At 33.2% G+C, this 18646-nt stretch overlaps 1 protein-coding gene and 1 long non-coding RNA gene across 3 annotated transcripts; both read left to right on the forward strand.

Annotated features, from left to right (window-relative positions):
- Window positions 1–10171: 10171 nt before the first annotated feature.
- On the forward strand, window positions 10172–12707 carry LOC136066366 (uncharacterized). The gene is made up of 3 exons (XR_010627810.1): window positions 10172–10436; window positions 11373–11440; window positions 12382–12707. It is a non-coding gene; the product is annotated as an uncharacterized LOC136066366 (long non-coding RNA).
- A 1778-nt stretch (window positions 12708–14485) lies between these two features.
- On the forward strand, window positions 14486–16101 carry LOC111984798 (small ribosomal subunit protein eS17x). 2 transcript variants are annotated; one of them, XM_024016420.2, is made up of 2 exons: window positions 14486–14618; window positions 15425–16101. In XM_024016420.2, exon 2 carries the CDS (start codon window positions 15444–15446, stop codon window positions 15867–15869), a length of 426 nt encoding a protein of 141 aa, XP_023872188.1. In that variant the 5' UTR covers window positions 14486–14618; window positions 15425–15443; the 3' UTR covers window positions 15870–16101. The 2 variants fall into 2 exon arrangements, with proteins under 2 accessions (XP_023872188.1, XP_023872189.1); XM_024016421.2 differs by having other exon boundaries at window positions 15431–16101.
- Window positions 16102–18646: the final 2545 nt, after the last annotated feature.

Raw genomic sequence — 18646 nt, forward strand, 5'->3', positions numbered from 1 at the left:
TTAATGTGGTTCAATATGTGCTTTTTCAGAAGTGAGAGGAATATAGTATACTTTTTCACCAGTGCTCATGTTACATACAATTCTGAGGGAGTGACAATCATTTGGCCTCCCTAACTGGTTTTCTACTAGTTTATATGAACTTATCGGTTTCTATGTATATATATGTTGATCCTAAGCTTCTTGGAACTTAGAAGAGCTCCATTATTCTATTAGGGACACATCTGGCCCTAAGATGATGAAATTTCTAGGTTATTGACACTCATTTTTATGTGCTTTAGGTGCTAGGATTGCTATCCTGTCATGTTTTACCAGGATGCAGACATAGGTGTGTTAGTCTCAGTAATATTAGAGCATCCACAGCAGATGTGGCAAAAATTATGCCATTTTGCCACACTAAAGACCTACTTTATTATTTTACCACATCATTTTACAACATCCCATTTATCAGATGTTTTATCATTCAATTCTATACATTAAAATAATATTTCCTACACATTAAAATAATATTTACAACTCAGCCACAGCCACCACGACCCAAAACTCAGCCACAACCACCACGACCCAAAACTCAGCCACAACCACGACCCAAATATTATTTACAACTTAGCCACAACCACCACAACCCAAAACTCAGCCACAACCACGACCCAAAATAATATTTGGTTTGGAGGCAGAGAGAGATCTTTGATTGATCAATACCTAGCCACAACCATGGCCTCACGCCACCACTACACCACCACGACCCAAAACCCACTCCCACAAATCAAAACCCCACACCCATACCACCGGACCCATTACAAATCACCCCAACAATCAACGACACCAACCCAGGCACGATCGCCAACAGATTTTTTTTTTTTTTTTTTTAAAAGGGCACCTTTGAAAACATTTTTGAAAAGAAGCATTTTGAAACCACTTTAGAAAAACATTTTGAACAAAAGTGAGTTATTATTTTTTAGGGTTTCGGGTTTCCTCTTTTTTTAAAAAGAAAATTTTCTTTACTTTTTTTTTAGAGGAGAGAGAAATGTGAATAAAAGGTTTTATTTTGAGAACTTTTAAAAAAACAAAAGACATCTAAATTTTTTTTTTTTTTTTTGAAAAAGACTTTATTTTAAGAAAGAGATGGTAAAACTGTAAAAGATCTTAGAAAAAGAGTATTTTCTTAGAATAGAAATGTAGGGGAGATGTATACCGAAGCATTTTTCTTTATGGCACAATATCAACAAGAAAAATAAAGAGAGAACAATATAAAATAAAGTGCAGGAAAATAAAGCTTGAAAAGTAAGGACTTGAAATGTGAAAGCTTGAAATTTAAATGGCAAAGAAATAAAAGCTTGGAATAACGTAAAAATAAAAGTTTGGAATATAGATGACATAAAGGTAAAAGCTTGAAATGGATTCCAGTTTCCAAGCATTTTTCTTTATGGCACAATATCAACAAGAAAAATGAAGAGACAACAATATAAAATAAAGTGCAGGAAAATAAAGCTTGAAAAGTAAAGACTGGAAATGTGAAAGCTTGAAATTTAAATGGCAAAGAAATAAAAGCTTGGAATGACGTAAAAATAAAAGTTTGGAATATAGGTGACATAAAGGTAAAAGCTTGAAATGGATTCCAGTTTCCAAGCATTTTGCTTTATGGCACAATATCAACAAGAAAAATAAAGAGACAACAATATAAATAAAGTGTAGGAAAATAAAGCTTGAAAGTAAAGACTTGAAATGTGAAAGCTTGAAATTTAAATGGCAAGGAAATAAAAGCTTGGAATGATGTAAAGTTTGGAATATAGATGACATAAAGGCAAAAGCTTGAAATGGATTCTAGTTAACTCAACAAGTAAAGTCTCTAATGGTTGAATAACAGATCTAAGATTCAATCACCCCGCCTACTCCAAAAATTGATTGGTATCTTGGTCTGATAATAAAGAGCTATCATTAGAAGCAAACGTCATAAATTAAAACTCTCTCCAAAAAAAAAAGGTAAAACCTTGAAATATAGTAAAGTTGATTGAAAATATTTTTTTTTCCCACCTTTAATAGAGTCTAATCTCTTTCAAGCCTTATGGATCCTTCAACATAAAGAAGTGGGAGTTCTAAGCCATCACCACTCTTATGAGACATACTCATATTGTGTTTTAATGGAGGTTTAAACACCATTAAAAAGGGATAGTTGAAAATCTTTATTTATAGTGTCTAGATATTTATATATATATATATATATATATATAAGTGCAATAGAAATAAAAGGGAAGGGGATGTGCAAGAAAATAAAGGATGACAAAAAAATAAAGGGGAAAGGGGGTGCAATAAAATAAATGACAAGAAATTTAAAGGGGGATGGGAACAACAACAATAAGATATATAGCAACATATTGAAATAGAGTGTTAGAGATAAACACAACATATATATAAGAACAACAAGAGAATAGCACAAGTATGTACACAAAAAGATAAAGAAAAGATATATATATATATATATGAAGAGATGATTACAATAATTAAAAGGGAGGGATGAGTTTAGTTATTAAGGAACTAAACCCATCTCAAAACCTTACCCACAAAATACAACAAGTGTAGAAAGGATGAGGATTTTTGTGTAGGGTTTCCTAGAGAGAGATTTTTTTTTTTTTTTTTCTAGGGTATATTTTTGGATCTTCTCTTCTTCTTCTTCTTTTTTTTTTCTTCTTTTTTCTTTTTCTTTTCTCTGACTTCACTCTATTTTTTTCTCACTATTTTTCCCTAGATTTTCCTACACCCTTTTTCACACAATTTTTGCATTATTTTTCCAAAAATTAGGGTGGGGGTGGTATTTGTAGGAGAAATAAAAAAATGGGGGGGGGGGGGGGCTAGCATTGTGTACCTGCTCCTTAGCATTGGTGTTCCTGTTGGCTTCTTTCTTATCCGCCATGTCATCTGCCTCGTCAGCTTTTTTTTTTTTTCTTTTTTTTTCTTTTCTAATTTCTGGCCTGATTTTCACGTGGCTGTCTGGAGGCCTTTTCGAGCTCCATTTTTTCGAATTTTATATGCATGGAAAGCTCTGGATGTCTAGTTTCCAATAGTCCTAGTCTTGTTCTATTTGAAGCTAGGGTGGTCAAGATATCACGCTCGAAAGGAAGGTTACGCAAAGCCAAAAATTCTGAACATCTTTTCTTGAAAAATTCATATCTTTCAATCCAATGCTGATATTATCGAGCCCTTTTGGTGAAAATTAGCTAAGACCTTGTTCTTCAAGACAATCCAGCTGTTAGTCCCAGTTTTGACCAATCAGTATAGTTTATTGCGCGAAGTTGAGTTAAAAATTGCCAGTTTTCCTAAAACTACAATGAAGGTTTTATTAGGGTTTTGTATTTTTGTGATGTCTCATCCATTTTTACTCCAATGTTGGCTTGTAAACCATCGTTTTGAAGGGAGAAATATGCCCTATGAGTCGATCCAAAATTCAACACAATCCAACCGTCAGATCAAAAAGTCAACCTTCTGACCATACCTAGTTAGGGCTTTGGTCAGATTTTCTGTAAAAATGGGTTTTTCAAATGTTGTGACTTTTTGATTCTCCATTCAAACATGTTGTATTTATTTTTACCATTTTTCGTTTTGAAATTCATGATTTTGCACCTTTTCTTTTTTTTTTTTTTTTTTGATGCATGAATCGAGACCGGACAAAATACGGTATCAACAAGAATGTTCACAATTTTGTATATTCTAGGAACACAAATTTTAAAATAATATAAAATATTAAAAATATTCAAGGTACACAATCGTTCAATAAATGTACATGATTTTTTCAAAGAATATACATAATTTTTCAAAAAATGTCCATAATTATGTATATTCGACATACACAATTTATTTTATATGTGGGCATTTTTCTTCACAAATTAGAGTCCAAGGTTTGTATATTCAATAGCCAAACTTTTAAAAAATGTACGCAATTTTATATGTTCAATGTACACAATTTTTCAATGAATGTACACAATTTATTTGTACAATATACATAATTCTATATATTCAACAAACATAATTTTTTGATTTGTGGACATTTTTCCTTATCAACGCTAAGAGTGCAAGGTTTTTATGTGGGTGCAAGGGAAAGTTGGGTAGGTTGGAGTCGCCACCTAGTTATGTGGTCTAAGAACCATGAATATAGCATCCTTACGAGAAAGGACCTTTGATCTTACTACCAGAGTTTAGGTTCGAAGTTTAGGTATATTCTTGGGAAGGTGTTAGACACCTAAGATCGCCAAACCCAGAGTTTGGGTTCAAAGTTTAGATATGTTCTTAGGAGGGTGTTAAGCACCCAAGATCGCACAACCCTAAGGTTGGCCTCCCATCATTGTGTCCTATGTTTTAACCCTATTAAAAACCATCTAAATTCTTGTATTCTAGACTCACACACACACTAACATGCATCTAACAAACAACATGGCATCTTTAACCCTAAACAGACATACTTATCCATCTATCCAAACAAAAGAAAGCCAAACAAAAGAAATCATAATCATACATTTAACATATGAAAAACTGTATCTAAAACAAAACATGGTAGCAAGCATATCATCAAACAAAACATATTAAACACAAAATGTTAACATATTAAAAACCCTAACCATACATCTAAGAAAACCTAACACAAATGCATGAGCATTGCTATGCATGACTTACCCTTTTACTTACCTCTCAGTAGCATAGCACCTATGGCGTCAATGAATGAACATGTGAATGAATGACATAGTATTAAAACTAAGAAAACCCTAACCTAAACTCTAATCTAAACATGTGATAACAACCAAGCATGTTAAAAAGGTGAGCAATCATTTTATAAGGCTAAAAAACATGTGAAAAGAAGGATATGCAGACAAACATGTGAAGGCAAAATCAAAACAAACAAAATTAGGGTTTTTTGGGTAACGACATCACGCATGCTAGAATAGGTTTGCGTATGCATGAGTTCAACCTGTATGCACAGGCTAGATCATGCGGACACAGATCCTTACCTAGAAACCCTAATCAACATAGAAACAAAGCAAAAGCTTAAAACGTAAAATCTAGCACCCTATCATGCTTAAAGACATAAAGAAAACCTAAAATTAACCTAAACAAACATAAGTAAACATAAACTAAACAAAAGAAGCAAATTAAAACAATGATGAAGGCAGAAAAGAAAAAGAAAGGTTTTAAAGCATACCTTAAAGAAAAAGCTCCTATACTTGATTTTTTACCATTCCCCTCAGTCAAATCTATCACAATTCAATGAAAGAGTGATTAGTAATCTTAAACTCAAAAGATTGGGGCCAGAAAATGTCCCAATTAAATAAAAATGACTTAAGGGTGTTTTGTGAAAAACTCATTTTTGATTCACTATTTTCTAGTAAATCTTAGGTTTTTCCCATGAGATTTCTGTATGTTTTGAAAATGTACCATGTAAGGCTTTTTATAGTTAAAGAAATGGGGTTTGGAACGGCTCTCGGATGATGTGGAATTCATTTCAAATCTCAGCCATTGTTGCAGAAAACTTTTCTTTCTTATGCTTCTAAAACCTTAGCTGCATACGCAGAAATATGTCTACGTATGCATGCATTAGCTCGTGTACATAGGCTGCAACTCACGTACGCAAGCTGAGGGCCACTTTAGTCATTTTATTTTCAAAAAAAAAAATTGCTCATTTAAAAGGTTATATTTTTCATTTTAATACTCCTCAAGTCAATTTAATATCTGATTAGGCTCTAAACTGGCCTTGGGCCTTAGAGTTCGAGCATCATTGGGGAACGAGGGCCCAAGTCGTAAGGGGTATAAAATGCAATATCTACAGTGCACATTCAAGAATTTACTAGAATCAAGACCACTATGGAACAAGGTAGAGGCAAAACAACTAAGTTCAACCAGCCTTGTAAAGGAAAATTCTCTCCTTACTCCTCCGTAAAAAGAATTCATTTTCAATATCCATTAAAGGCATTAGAGAAATGTCAAAAGTGTGGGAAGTTTCATCTTGGAGAATTTCATGTTACTAATCGTACCTGTTTCCATTTTGGGAAGTCTAGTCACTTCATAAAGGATTGTCCTAATAATCCTAATAATGGAAACTCAACATTTGGAAGTGGACAGAAAAGGCCTAAGGCTCAAGGAAGAGTTTTCACACTAACTAAACAAAATGCACAAGTGTCACCCAATACCACTTTAGGTGACGTGTGTACAAACGTTGAAACAAAGCTACATTGAAGACTACAAGAATTTAGTTATACTTGCTAAGGTTGTAGAAGAAGACATTCAAGAATGTACAAAAATAAAGCTGCGTTAAAATAGAGTACAGGCAAGACAGCAAAGTTCAACCAGCCCTGGAAAGTAAAATCCTCTCTTAACTCCTCCAAGAAGAATGCCCTTTAGTACCTGCCAAGAGCTGTAAAAAAATGTTCACAATGTGGAAGGCTTCATTCTAGGGAATGCCTGCAGAAAACCATACATGTGTCCGTTGTGGGAAACCTGGTCATTTTATTAAATATTGTCTAAATAATTCTAACAAAGGAAACTCCACAACTGGATGTGGACAAAAGAGACCTATGGTCCAGGGAAGAGTTTTTGCCCTCACGGAACAAGATGCACAAGTGGCAATTGAAGTGGTATTAGGCACTCTTAATATTTGCTCCAAAGTTGCACATGTTTTATTTGATTCTGGCTCCTCAAACTCTTTTATCCCTTGCTTTTGCTCATATATTACATATGAGTCCTAAGCTGTTGGATTGTGAACTATGGGTGTCTACTCCTTTAGGTGTAATGTTATGTGCTTAATGGGTGTATCAAAGTTGTGTTATTAATATTACTGATAGGGATCTAGTTGCAGATTTAATATTGTTACATGCATGACTTTGATGCCATTTTGGGTATGGATTGGTTGTCAACTTACCATGCAGTTGTAGAATGTTTTGAGAAACATGTAATCTTTCGTACACCTGGCCAATCTGAATTTTGTTTAGAGGGAGATAGAAAGGTTAAACCATTGAGTATAATTTCTGCTCTTCAAGCTAGGAATATGCTTAAAAAGGGGTGTATTGGCTTTTTGGCATATATGATTAACTCTGAAGCTACTAATGAGAAGTTAGAAAATAATCCTATTGTAAAAGAATTTCATGATATTTTTACAGAAGAGTTACCTAGCCTACCCCTAGATAGAGAGATTGAATTCTCTATTGAACTCTTGCCTGATACTGGTCCTTTATCTAAGGCTCCTTATCGAATGGCTCCAGCTGAACTTAGAGAGTTAAAACTGCAATTACAAGATATGCTTGATAAAGGTTTTGTTTGTTAAAAAGAAGGACGGAAGTTTGAGACTCTGTATTAATTATCGGGAATTAAGTAAGGTAATAGTGAAGAATAAGTATCCCTTTCCCCAAATAGATGATTTGTTTGATCAATTACAGGGAGCTTCAATTTTCTCAAAAATTGATTTGCATTCTGGCTATCATCAATTGAAGGTGAAGAAGGATGATATACTGAAAACTACCTTTTGAACCTGATATGGTCATTATGAATTTCTTATGATGCCTTTTGGATTGACAAATGTACTAGCTGCTTTTATGGATTTGATGAACATAGTATTTCAGCCTTAGATCAGTTTGTGGTGAAATTCATTGATGACATTTTAATATACTCTAAGAGTCAGGAAGATCATGAGAAGCATTTGCGGATTGTATTGCAGACTTTAAGGGATAAGCAACTTTATGCCAAACTAAAGAAGTGTGAAATATGGCTGGCACAAATTTCTTTCTTAGGACATGTGATATCAAAGGCTGGAATTTTCATAAAAGGTTTCTCCAAGATTTCAGGGCCTTTAACCAATTTAACCAGGAAAGCAGTGAAGTTTGAATGAACTGATACATATGAGCATAGTTTTAAGGAGTTAAAACAAAGATTAGTTACAGCTCCAGTACTTACTTTACCTTTCAGGTTTAGGAAGCTTTGTGATATACAATGATGCTTCTAAGAAAGGTTTAGGATGTGTTCTCATGCAACAAGGGAAGGTTATAGCTTATGCCTCTAGACAACTAAAGTCATATGAACAAAATTATCTTACTTATGATTTGGAATTAGTAGCAGTGGTCTTTGCTCTTAAGATTTAGAGACACCATTTGTACGGTGAACCTTGTATGATATACACATATCACAAGAGTCTCAAACATTTGTTTACACAAAAAGAGCTGAATCTTAGGAAAAGAAGATGGCTAGAATTGATAAATGACTATGATTGCTCCATTGAATATCATCCTGGCAAAGCAAATGTTGTGGTAGATGCTTTGAGTAGAAAGTCTTAAGGACAATTAGCTTGCATGCTAACTACTCAAAAAGAAATTTTGGCAGATTTACAACAAATGGGAATTGAGTTTATAATCTGGGGTTCAAGTACATGTTTTTCCACTCTAGTGGTGAAGCCTACCTTATTAGAGAAAATTAAGGTCTCTCAATTTAATGATCCTGAATTAGCTAAGATCTGTGATAGAGGATCTAATGGCAACATACCTGGTTTTCTCATTAGTAAGGATGGTGTTTTAATGCATGATTCCAGATTGTGTGTTCCAACAATTAATGAGTTGAAAAGATAGATTATGGAAGAAGCTCATTGTACTCCCTATACCGCACTTCCAAGTAGTACCAAAATGTATTGTGACTTAAGAGGGAATTTCTGGTGGAGTGGTATGAAGAGAGATATTGCTGAGTTTGTAAGTCACTGCTTAACTTGTCAACAAATAAAAGCTTAAACATCAACGACCTGGAGGACTATTGCAGCCCCTCCCTATCCTTGAGTGGAAGTGGGAGCATATTACTATGGATTTTGTTGTTGGACTCCCAAAATCACTTCAAGGTTATGATTTTGTTTGGATGATTGTAAATCGAGTAACCAAGTTAGCTCATTTTCTTTGTGCTAAGATTAACTATCCTTTAAATAAGCTTGCTTAGTTATATATACAAGAAATTGTAAGGTTACATGGGGTTTCAACATCTATTGTATCTGATAGAGATCCTAAGTTTACTTCACATTTTCGGGAGAGCTTATAGGCAGCAATGGGTACGAAACTAACATTCAGCACAGCTTACCATCCTCAGACAGATGGACAATCTGAACGTACTATTTAGACCTTTGAAGACATGTTGCGGGCTTGTGTTATGGATTTAGGAGGCAAATGGGATAGTCATTTACTATTAATTGAGTTCGCTTACAACAATAACTATCATTCTAGCATTGAGATGGCTCCTTTTAAGTCTTTATATGGACAACAATGTCAATCACCAATCTATTGTAAGTTGATGGGACCCAAGATTATGCAAGTTACAATTGACAAAATCCGACTGATTCGAGAACGACTAAAGGCTACTTAAAGTAGGCAGAAAAGCCATGTAGATAAGAAAGGACGCGGCATTGAATTCAATGTGAGAGATCATGTATTTATCAAGGTTTCACCATTGAAAGGAGTGCTAAGATTTGGGAAAACCAATAAGCTAAGTCCTAGATTTGTTGGACCATTTGAGATACTTGAAAGAATTGGATCAGCTACATATTGAGTTGCCTTACCTCCTGCATTATCCAAGATACATAATGTATTTCATATCTCTAATCTTAGAAAATATGTTCCTGATTCAAAGCATGTGATAGAGTATGAACCACTTCAAATCCAAAAAAATTTGTCATATAAAGAGATCACAATTAAGATTTTAGACCGTAAGGAGCAAGTTCTTTGCACCAAGACAATTCCTGTAGTCTATGCTATGGAGAAACCACTCTATAGAAGAGGCAACATGGGAGGCAAAGGAGGAAATTAGACAAAAGTATCTGAATCTCTATGTTAAGGGTATGTGTACAATTTTCGATGACAAAAATTTTTTTAAGGAGGGAAGGATGTAACATTTCAGCTTAATTGCATAATTAATTTTATGGATTTATATACTTGTTATTATCTTAATTTCTTTAAGTGCATAAAGCTTTGATATTTTGATGTTATAAAACATATATGCTCTTTTAACGTTATGGAAAGAAGTTTATAAAGATAAGGGTTTATATGCAAAGTTATTTTATTATTTGGGCCTTTCTAGAATATAGAACTATGGGAGGGTGATAAGTATAAATTTTGAAAAGTTAAAAGGGTGAGTCATCAACCCTTTTTCCCTTAGCAATACACATACCCCACCCAAATTCTCTTCCTTATTTCTTTGTTGCTACACTGAATTCATACTTTGGTTTATCTGTTCATCTTCGTTTGTTCTTCCATGGCAGCACCATCTCACACACCAACAGCCTCCTTTCTCTCACCAAGATTTTTTATATGTACTTCTCTCTCACACATCAACAACCCTTTCTCTCGTGTGCCTTTTCTCTCACTGAAACCATATATACCTCTCTCTAAGAAGAAATTAAAAGCTTGACACTAAAGTTTCAGCTTTAAGGTTTGTGGGTAAGTAAATAATACCTTATCTTATTTTGGGTATTTTGATAGTGTAATTGTTTTCTTTAGTTTCCGTTCTATGCTCTCTAATCTAATTGTTAAAAGCTGAAATTTATGGTTTTATGTTAGCAATTTGAAAGATTGAAGATATTATGGTCAATTGGATACCTATTAATGTATTCTAACATGTATAGTATAGGTATAAAAATACCCACACAAAATGAAGGTCAATTGCAATTAGTTAATGATTTTGTAAGAAAATATGTTAAAATTGTCACTGTGACAGATTTAGTGTTTACAATACGAAAAATCTGTATTAAATCAATTTCTATGAATTAAGATGCTAGGAGCAGTTCTTATGAATTCTAAGACACACATGATTGTAATGGAAGTCGCCTTATAGGAATTGGATCAATATAAAAATAATAATTAATTTCTAAGTTGCATGAAATTCTGTTAGGATAGATTTGAGCATGTTGTCTTGTATAATTTTTAATAAATCGTGGTTTTATGCTTTGACTCTGAAATTGTTATTATATCTACAAGACATCTAGAGAAGTGACTCAGTAAAATTGCATGAAGATTGGATGTGAATAGATAGCCCATTTGTAATTTATAAATGAGGTATATGTTGCTGAAAGAAGTAGTGAATAGTAGATGATATACCTAATTTTGAGGATATAATTCTAAAGTTAGGGTGAATGTTTTGAGCTATAAATTATTATGCTCATCTTTTGGTATGTTTGGATCATAGATAAATTTTGTATGCCTTGGTTTCTCTATGGTTTGGTATATAATGTGTTTGATGAATGTACCTTGTGTTGTGGGAACCTTTTGAGATGGGAATTAAGATTTTCTTAAGTTTGAAAGTTAGGTTGTGATTCATGTATAAGTTTAAATATTTAGGAAGAATTTGTCAGTAATAAGTTTTGGTCTTTCATTTAGGTGACGAGAATGAGAACGTGGACACTTGAGCTCCTCTTATACAAATCTCTCGCATCTTCTGTTTTCAGGTAAGGGATATGTGACATGTGCGTTTGGTAAGTATAAGGATTGCTTAAAAAATTTATTATGGATTGAACCCTTTTAATTAGACCTATTACATATAAGCATGATTTAAGTATTCGTGAATTGTTGAATCCTATATATATGATAATTTTAGCATATTGATGCTATTGCTTATATCACAAACGTAATAATTAAAGAATGAAGTGGATATGCTACTATTATGAAATATTTATGTAAAAGTATAATTATCAAAAAAATATTGTTTTCAGGTTATTCCATTGTCATGATCTGAACTCAGCCAGTAGGGGTTATTGTACTGACATTTCTATGGAAATTTTGATTGGCCATTATAAATGGTGAGGACTCTGTTGTAACTGCCCTCATTGGGAACGGCCAACTTATGGAGGATGCCAACCGACCCCATGGTTGATGATATGGTCACACCAAAAGGAGTGATACTTTATGATATGATCCTGGGATTTCCTAGCATTGTGGGGAATGCTAAATATCTGGCACAATGTGCTGGAAGCCTCCCAAAGTTGTAACAGATTTACAATTGAATTGACTAATATGCATTATAAATGAGTTATTAAGCTATTTGGAAATTAGAAGAAAGTATGATGATAAGAAAAGTATGTTGAATGTGTTATAAGTCTGATGGAAAATTTATGATAAAGTATTTTATAGTCTATTTAAAGATAAGACTATTGAATTATGTTTAAGTTCCTTATTATGCCATTTTTATTATTATATGAAAGGAAAATGACGTATTTTCATCTGAAAATTCATAAGTTAGTTTAAGAAGGGTATGAGTACTATTGAAGGCTATTTATCAGAGCTAACATATCCATAAAACATTTGATTTATATGCATTCTTATTAAATGCTCGTGGAGCTTAAAACCTTATTGGGTTTCGCAGCTCACCCTATTATATTTCAATGCACAGGTTTTTTCCTGGAAGCAACGAGAGTATTAGAGGTGGCAAAGAACCTGTGATTCTCATTTGTTAGAATGTATAGTTGTTGTTGTATAGTAGTTTGGCTCTTTTGTAGTATAGGAAGAATCAATATATACTTGATCCTTTTGAGCACAGATGTAATTTAGAACCTTAGTTTGTTTTGAACTCCAATTGTATGTTTTGGGGGTTAGACTTGTAAATAAGAGTTTTGCTAAACTTTTAGTTATGTAATTATTACACAAATACTTTAAGTTTCAATCAAGTTGTAATCTTGCAAAATTCGAAATGAAATGAAGTTTCAAGGTTTTTATCAATTTTGTATATCATGGCTTTTATGCCAAAGAAAAAAAAAAAAAGGAACACAAGAAACGATTTTTGATAAGCTCCTTTAGCTTAAATTGGTTCATGTTAGTATTGAGGTAAACTTGATATTAACATGCCGGTCATGCTTTAAATTTTGAAATACAGGTTTGAGTCGTGACATGAGCTATAGGATGTTATCAATAATGTTTCTATCCTGAACAAAAGCATTTTGATAAGGAGTTATGAGCAAGTCCATGAGAGGTTTAAGCCTAAATACCAAAATTTTGGAGATAATTTTATAAGAGACATTGCAAAGACTAATGGGCATATACCCTTAAGTATTTAAAATTCAAATGACCAATTGGTCTTCATGTTTCTAAATTCTCAATTAGCCCAACCTTATTAAAATTACATCTTTACCGTACCTTTATAATATTTTTCCTAATGCTTCAAAGTATTAAAGTCTTATGCACCTCAAGTAATTAAAAGTATGTAAATCCATAACAAATAATCAAGCAAATTGGTTGGGATATTACACTTGGGCCGCAACCAAATTTGTTGTCTTTTTTAATTGTTTATTTATCTTCACACATTACAATTATTATCCACTCTCGTTCTTCATCATCAAAAAACACAACGAAATTAGAAAAAATCAAGCACAATATTAGTGCGTGTATATATTTACACAAGTATTCTAACAAAAATGCACTTTATATAATGAATACAAAAATTGATGTGGATGACTTAGGGTTTGGTTGAGCAAAATATAAGTAACACTTATATTTTATGGGTAACTAAACACCCATTTGGTAATTAACAGTGAGATCACTAATAAAAATAGACCATAGAGTCCTTTTGAATATGGAACCAAAAGTTAAGTTTCAAAATGAAACTTTTTGAAACACTAAGTACGCGTTTGGATTGCGTCTACAGAGGAGTGTCTTGCGTCTGTGTTTTTTTTTTTTTTTTTTTTTGAGAAGTGCATTTCTAACATGAGAAAATGGGTCCAAGAGGAGTGTCTTGCGTCTGTGTTTTTTTTTTTTTTTTTTTTTGAGAAGTGCATTTCTAACATGAGAAAATGGGTCCAGTGGGTCTCGTGAACATCGTGCACTATTCACGGGACCCACAAACCTCCTTTTTAACAAAATTTTTGTTAAAAATGAGTCTCATGATACTATTTATACATTTAAAAATTATTTTGCTACAATATTTTCAGTTTTCAGCAAAATAAACAATATCCAAATAGACCTTAATGATAAAAATGAAAACAGTACTCCATAAAAAATTTAAATTTTAAATAAAAATAATGAAAACAATACCAAACGTTAGAGTATTCGCATCAACTCGTGCAAAAATTTCTATTAATTTTAACATAATAACTTACTTTTTCTATTTTACATATTCACTTTTCAAAACATCTCAAATATTATCTATTTTTCATTACATTTCATTAAAATATCAAACTTTCTTGATTTTTTTAAAATCGTTTATCTTTCTTCGCACATAACAACCCTCATTCACTCTTTTACTTCATCATCAAAATACATATAAAAAAAAATAAACAACTAAATACAAAATGAATAGTATCATTATAAATTTACAAGATTATTGTAGTAGACTTATAAATTTACATATTTTTCTATTATAGCTCCTATGGTGGAATCAAACTAATATATATATATATATATATGAGCCACCACATGCCGAATATTGATTGGCTCTTATTGTAAAGTCCACGACTGCATCCACAGACAATAAAAACCTCAGTGTGGGGTTTCATGAGAAACCCTAAATCCAGTCTCTCTCCTTTATATCTTTAACCCATATAGGCATTCATTTTCCCCACCCGTCTTTGGCAGCCGCAGCCTCTTTTCCTCACTCTCTCCTTCACAGAGGCTCCTTCGGCTCTTCATCTCTTTCCGGTGAGTTCTCATCAAAACGTAGAAACAACAAAAGTCCCTGATCTTATGTTTTTTGTTGGAAAAATGGAAGATTATGATGCTATCATATGATTTATTTATTTATTATTTTTTTTTATAGACCCATAAATCGATACTACTTATTTGTGTCACTTAATTTAATTTTTGTGTTACTAAGGAAAAATGCTTTACTGGGTATGAGCCAAAAATCAAGCTTTAGTTGTCTCTTGAAAGATTTAGCAAAGGGTTTTGGGATTTTGGAAATATAAGTAAATTTGATTTTTGTTTGTTTTCTTAGTTGCATTGGTGCCCAATAGTAGAATCCCTGTTATGCTATATGATTTTAAGGTTCATTTGATATAAGCTGTTTGTTGATAAATTTAAGATAAATAGTGTTTTATTTTTCTGGGTTTTTTATTTTTCTCATTTTACCTTGCAAACAAACCAATGAATAGTTTGTTTTGTGTTTTAAATATTCAGCCTTTGAATAGATGTTTTGCCAACATAAAACTGAGAGTGAGAACTTGTGTGATATTAAAGAGAATCGCTTCTATCATTGCGTAATTAGCTCATTTTCTTTTCATACATTTGCAGATAGTGTTTTTTTGTTTACATTTATCGTAGATGGTCTCTTTGACAATAATTGTATCAAGGTTGATGGGGTGTGTATAAACTAATTGTTTATTTTGACGATGTGAATCGGCATAATGATACATTAGTCGTAATTTCATTTTCACTGTTTGTTTCTTAGATTTTCTTTGAGAAAGTAAGAAAAGGAATTATAGTATCTTCGATCATTGTCTCTGTAGGAACAGATAATTCTCTAAAATGGGTCGTGTTCGCACCAAGACTGTGAAGAAGTCTTCCCGCCAGGTCATCGAGAGGTACTACTCGAAAATGACCCTAGACTTCCACACTAACAAGAAGATCTTGGTGGAGGTTGCCATCATACCCTCAAAGAGGCTCCGTAACAAGATTGCTGGATTCTCTACCCACCTGATGAAGAGGATTCAAAAGGGTCCAGTGCGAGGCATCTCATTGAAGCTACAAGAAGAGGAACGTGAGCGCCGTATGGACTTTGTGCCTGAAGAGTCTGCCATTAAGACCGACCAGATTAAGGTTGATAAGGAGACCCTTGACATGCTTGCTTCTCTTGGCATGTCCGATATGCCTGGGCTTGAAGAAGTTGAGCTACAGCCTGTTGTTCCAGCCCAGGTGTTTGGTCGGGGTGCTGGTGGTCCTAGGAGGTACTGAGGTAACTCAGTGGGGGTTTTTTTAACCAAATATTTTAGCTGTTATTGAAATATTGGGTACCTTTTTTTTTTTTTTTGTTAATTTTGATACTGATACTAATGATAAAGTAAGTAGATCTTATTTTATGGTTGTTTGTGAACTTTGAATGTGGTACCCCTAGTTTATTTAAAGGATATTCTGAGTCTTGTTATGGTTCATTGTTATGTGCAATTGTGCTTGGCTTTGCTATCAATTGGTATCATTTTGTGTATGCACATTTGAGATAATTAATGTGGCTCAATATGTGCTTTTTCAGAAGTGAGAGGAATATAGTATACTTTTTCACCAGTGCTCATGTTACATACAATTCTGAGGGAGTGACAATCATTTGGCCTTCCTAACTGGTTTTCTACTAGTTTATATGAACTTATCGGTTTCTATGTATATTTATGTTGATCCTAAGCTTCTTGGAACTTAGAAGAGCTCCATTATTCTATTAGGGACACATCTGGCCCTAAGATGATGAAATTTCTAGGTTATTGACACTCATTTTTATGTGCTTTAGGAGCTAGGATTGCTATCCTGTCATGTTTTACCAGGATGCAGACATAGGTGTGTTAGTCTCAGTAATATTAGCTTGTATAACTTCCATCAGCTCTCATTTTAGATTAGATAGGACTTGGGTGTAAAAACAAATTGGTTAAAAAAAAGTAAAATATTAAAATGTTGTACATAAGTCAAATAAATTGAATAAAGTGAAAATAAGTAAGCTGTGGCAATCCGGTTGGATCAAAATAACACCTTGAGTCTCCACATTGGAATGTTATCTATATGTAACCTTTTACTTTGCTATTATCTACAAGCAGGCTATCCAGTGCTGCTAACGTGTGGGTAGCTCTTTTACTATCATTGATTTCATTGTGAACTGTATGAAGGCATATCACCTAGGACTTCCCCTAGGTGGGAGCAGGACTTCACTCCCAGTCCCAGGTTTTCACTTAGGTGGGAGTAACAATGTGTATAGGTGTTTCTATATTTAAGAAAAACAATAAGGATGATTAATAAAAAAATGGTTGGATCGAGTCTACAAAGTTAGGACTCACAAAAAAGGTGTTCACAAAAAATAATTGACTGAGTTGGATAATTTCAAAGAAAAAAGATACACACTTGAATGGATAAAATTTAGTCACTGTGTGTATTTAATAGTCATGTAACAAGGGGATGAGTCATAAATCCTATATATCTTCATATGATGATTGATTTTTAATTTGGGGGAACTATAATAATCAAACATACCACTTATAACTTGAAAATGATGCTCATCCATTTTATAAATTAAAAAGAAGAAAATGGTGAAGACAAATGTTACAATGTTTTTTAATGCATTAGATACTGCTAGACTGCATTTGAAACAGAAATTACATTTCCCCAGCTTTTTGCTCCAGTATGGTGCTATGGCACCATTTGAACTCCCATAAACAAGAACCTGAAACACAAGTAATATATAACATAAGAAGAAATTTCATAGGGGGTTCTTTTCTTATAAATTTAGTTTTGAAATTTAGTGTAATAATTTTATAATGATTGAAGTATTTAGGGCCCCGCAGAAAAAGATCTAGCGAAGGTATTATGCAAATGCTTTTGGGTTTAAGCAAGTGAGATCTCTCATTGATTAATTAACAAAATGATCCAAGAGTTGGTCAGCCATTCAATACATGAGGTAGATAACATCTATGAGTTATTTTTCGCAATAGATCATCACTTATTATGCGGGCTGTGATGATGAGTACCTGAACTGTGTCGACCTTAAGAAGCTACTCAATTAGTTGATGAATTATGTCTCAAGAAGTTCAGTGCTTATTTTAACAAAATCCGAAATGTATTTACCAATGCAATAATAGATGAAACAGAGATTAATTTATATCATCAAGGTATTGAAATTAGTTTCATTTTTTCTAGACAAAATGGCAAATGCCAACATTCACAAAATTCCAATTGGGATATAATTCAACAAATCAAAGGGAAATATGGAGGTAGAAAAAAAGGGCTTACTTTGGTGAATGGCACCAGCGGATCCATATGTGGCAAAAGCAGGAACATTAGTCTATAAAGGCAATTGAGAGAGAGAGAGTTTGACATTCATGAGACGATTGTTCCCAGTGTTTTCCCTAGTGTTCTGAGAACACAAATACTGAAACCAACCAAAAATACCATTTCTATTTTTTGACAAACAGAAAACAATATTTTAGGAACCATTTCAATCCCATATATTTTCTTTAAACTTTAATGATAGCAAGAACAAAATATAAACATAAGGTTGCAATACAAATAAAAATATGTAATTGGTAGGCAACTAAAGGAAAAAACAATCTAAACTTGTATCATTTGATAACAGAGTCACGGATCTCTTGGGTCCTTAAGGAATAATAGGTGAAGACATTTGTTTTCCTACGTTCCGTTGACCTTAAAAGAAACAGGTCTATGCCTTAAGAAATTAAGAATTGACCAACTCAAGCAGAGGATACTTAATAAGTTCTGTCTCCGGGGAAATTATGATCTTTATATTTATTTTCAAAATTTGATAGTTACAACAATGGGTGAGAGGTGATTTGAACCCTGGTTCTCCCAATAACGTCCCTCTCTAGGACCATTATTAAATCCTCTTGATACGAGACAAATTCTCAAGCTGCTATACCAGCCAAATAGATAAAGAGCTCACATTGAGGTTATGATAAACTAGACTGGAAAAACAAAAAAATCAATAAATAAAGAACGAGAAGAAATAGGAAGAGTCAAAA

The sequence above is a fragment of the Quercus suber genome, unplaced genomic scaffold (assembly GCF_002906115.3).
Source record: "Quercus suber isolate HL8 unplaced genomic scaffold, Cork oak 2.0 scaffold_32, whole genome shotgun sequence".
NCBI lineage: Eukaryota > Viridiplantae > Streptophyta > Magnoliopsida > Fagales > Fagaceae > Quercus > Quercus suber.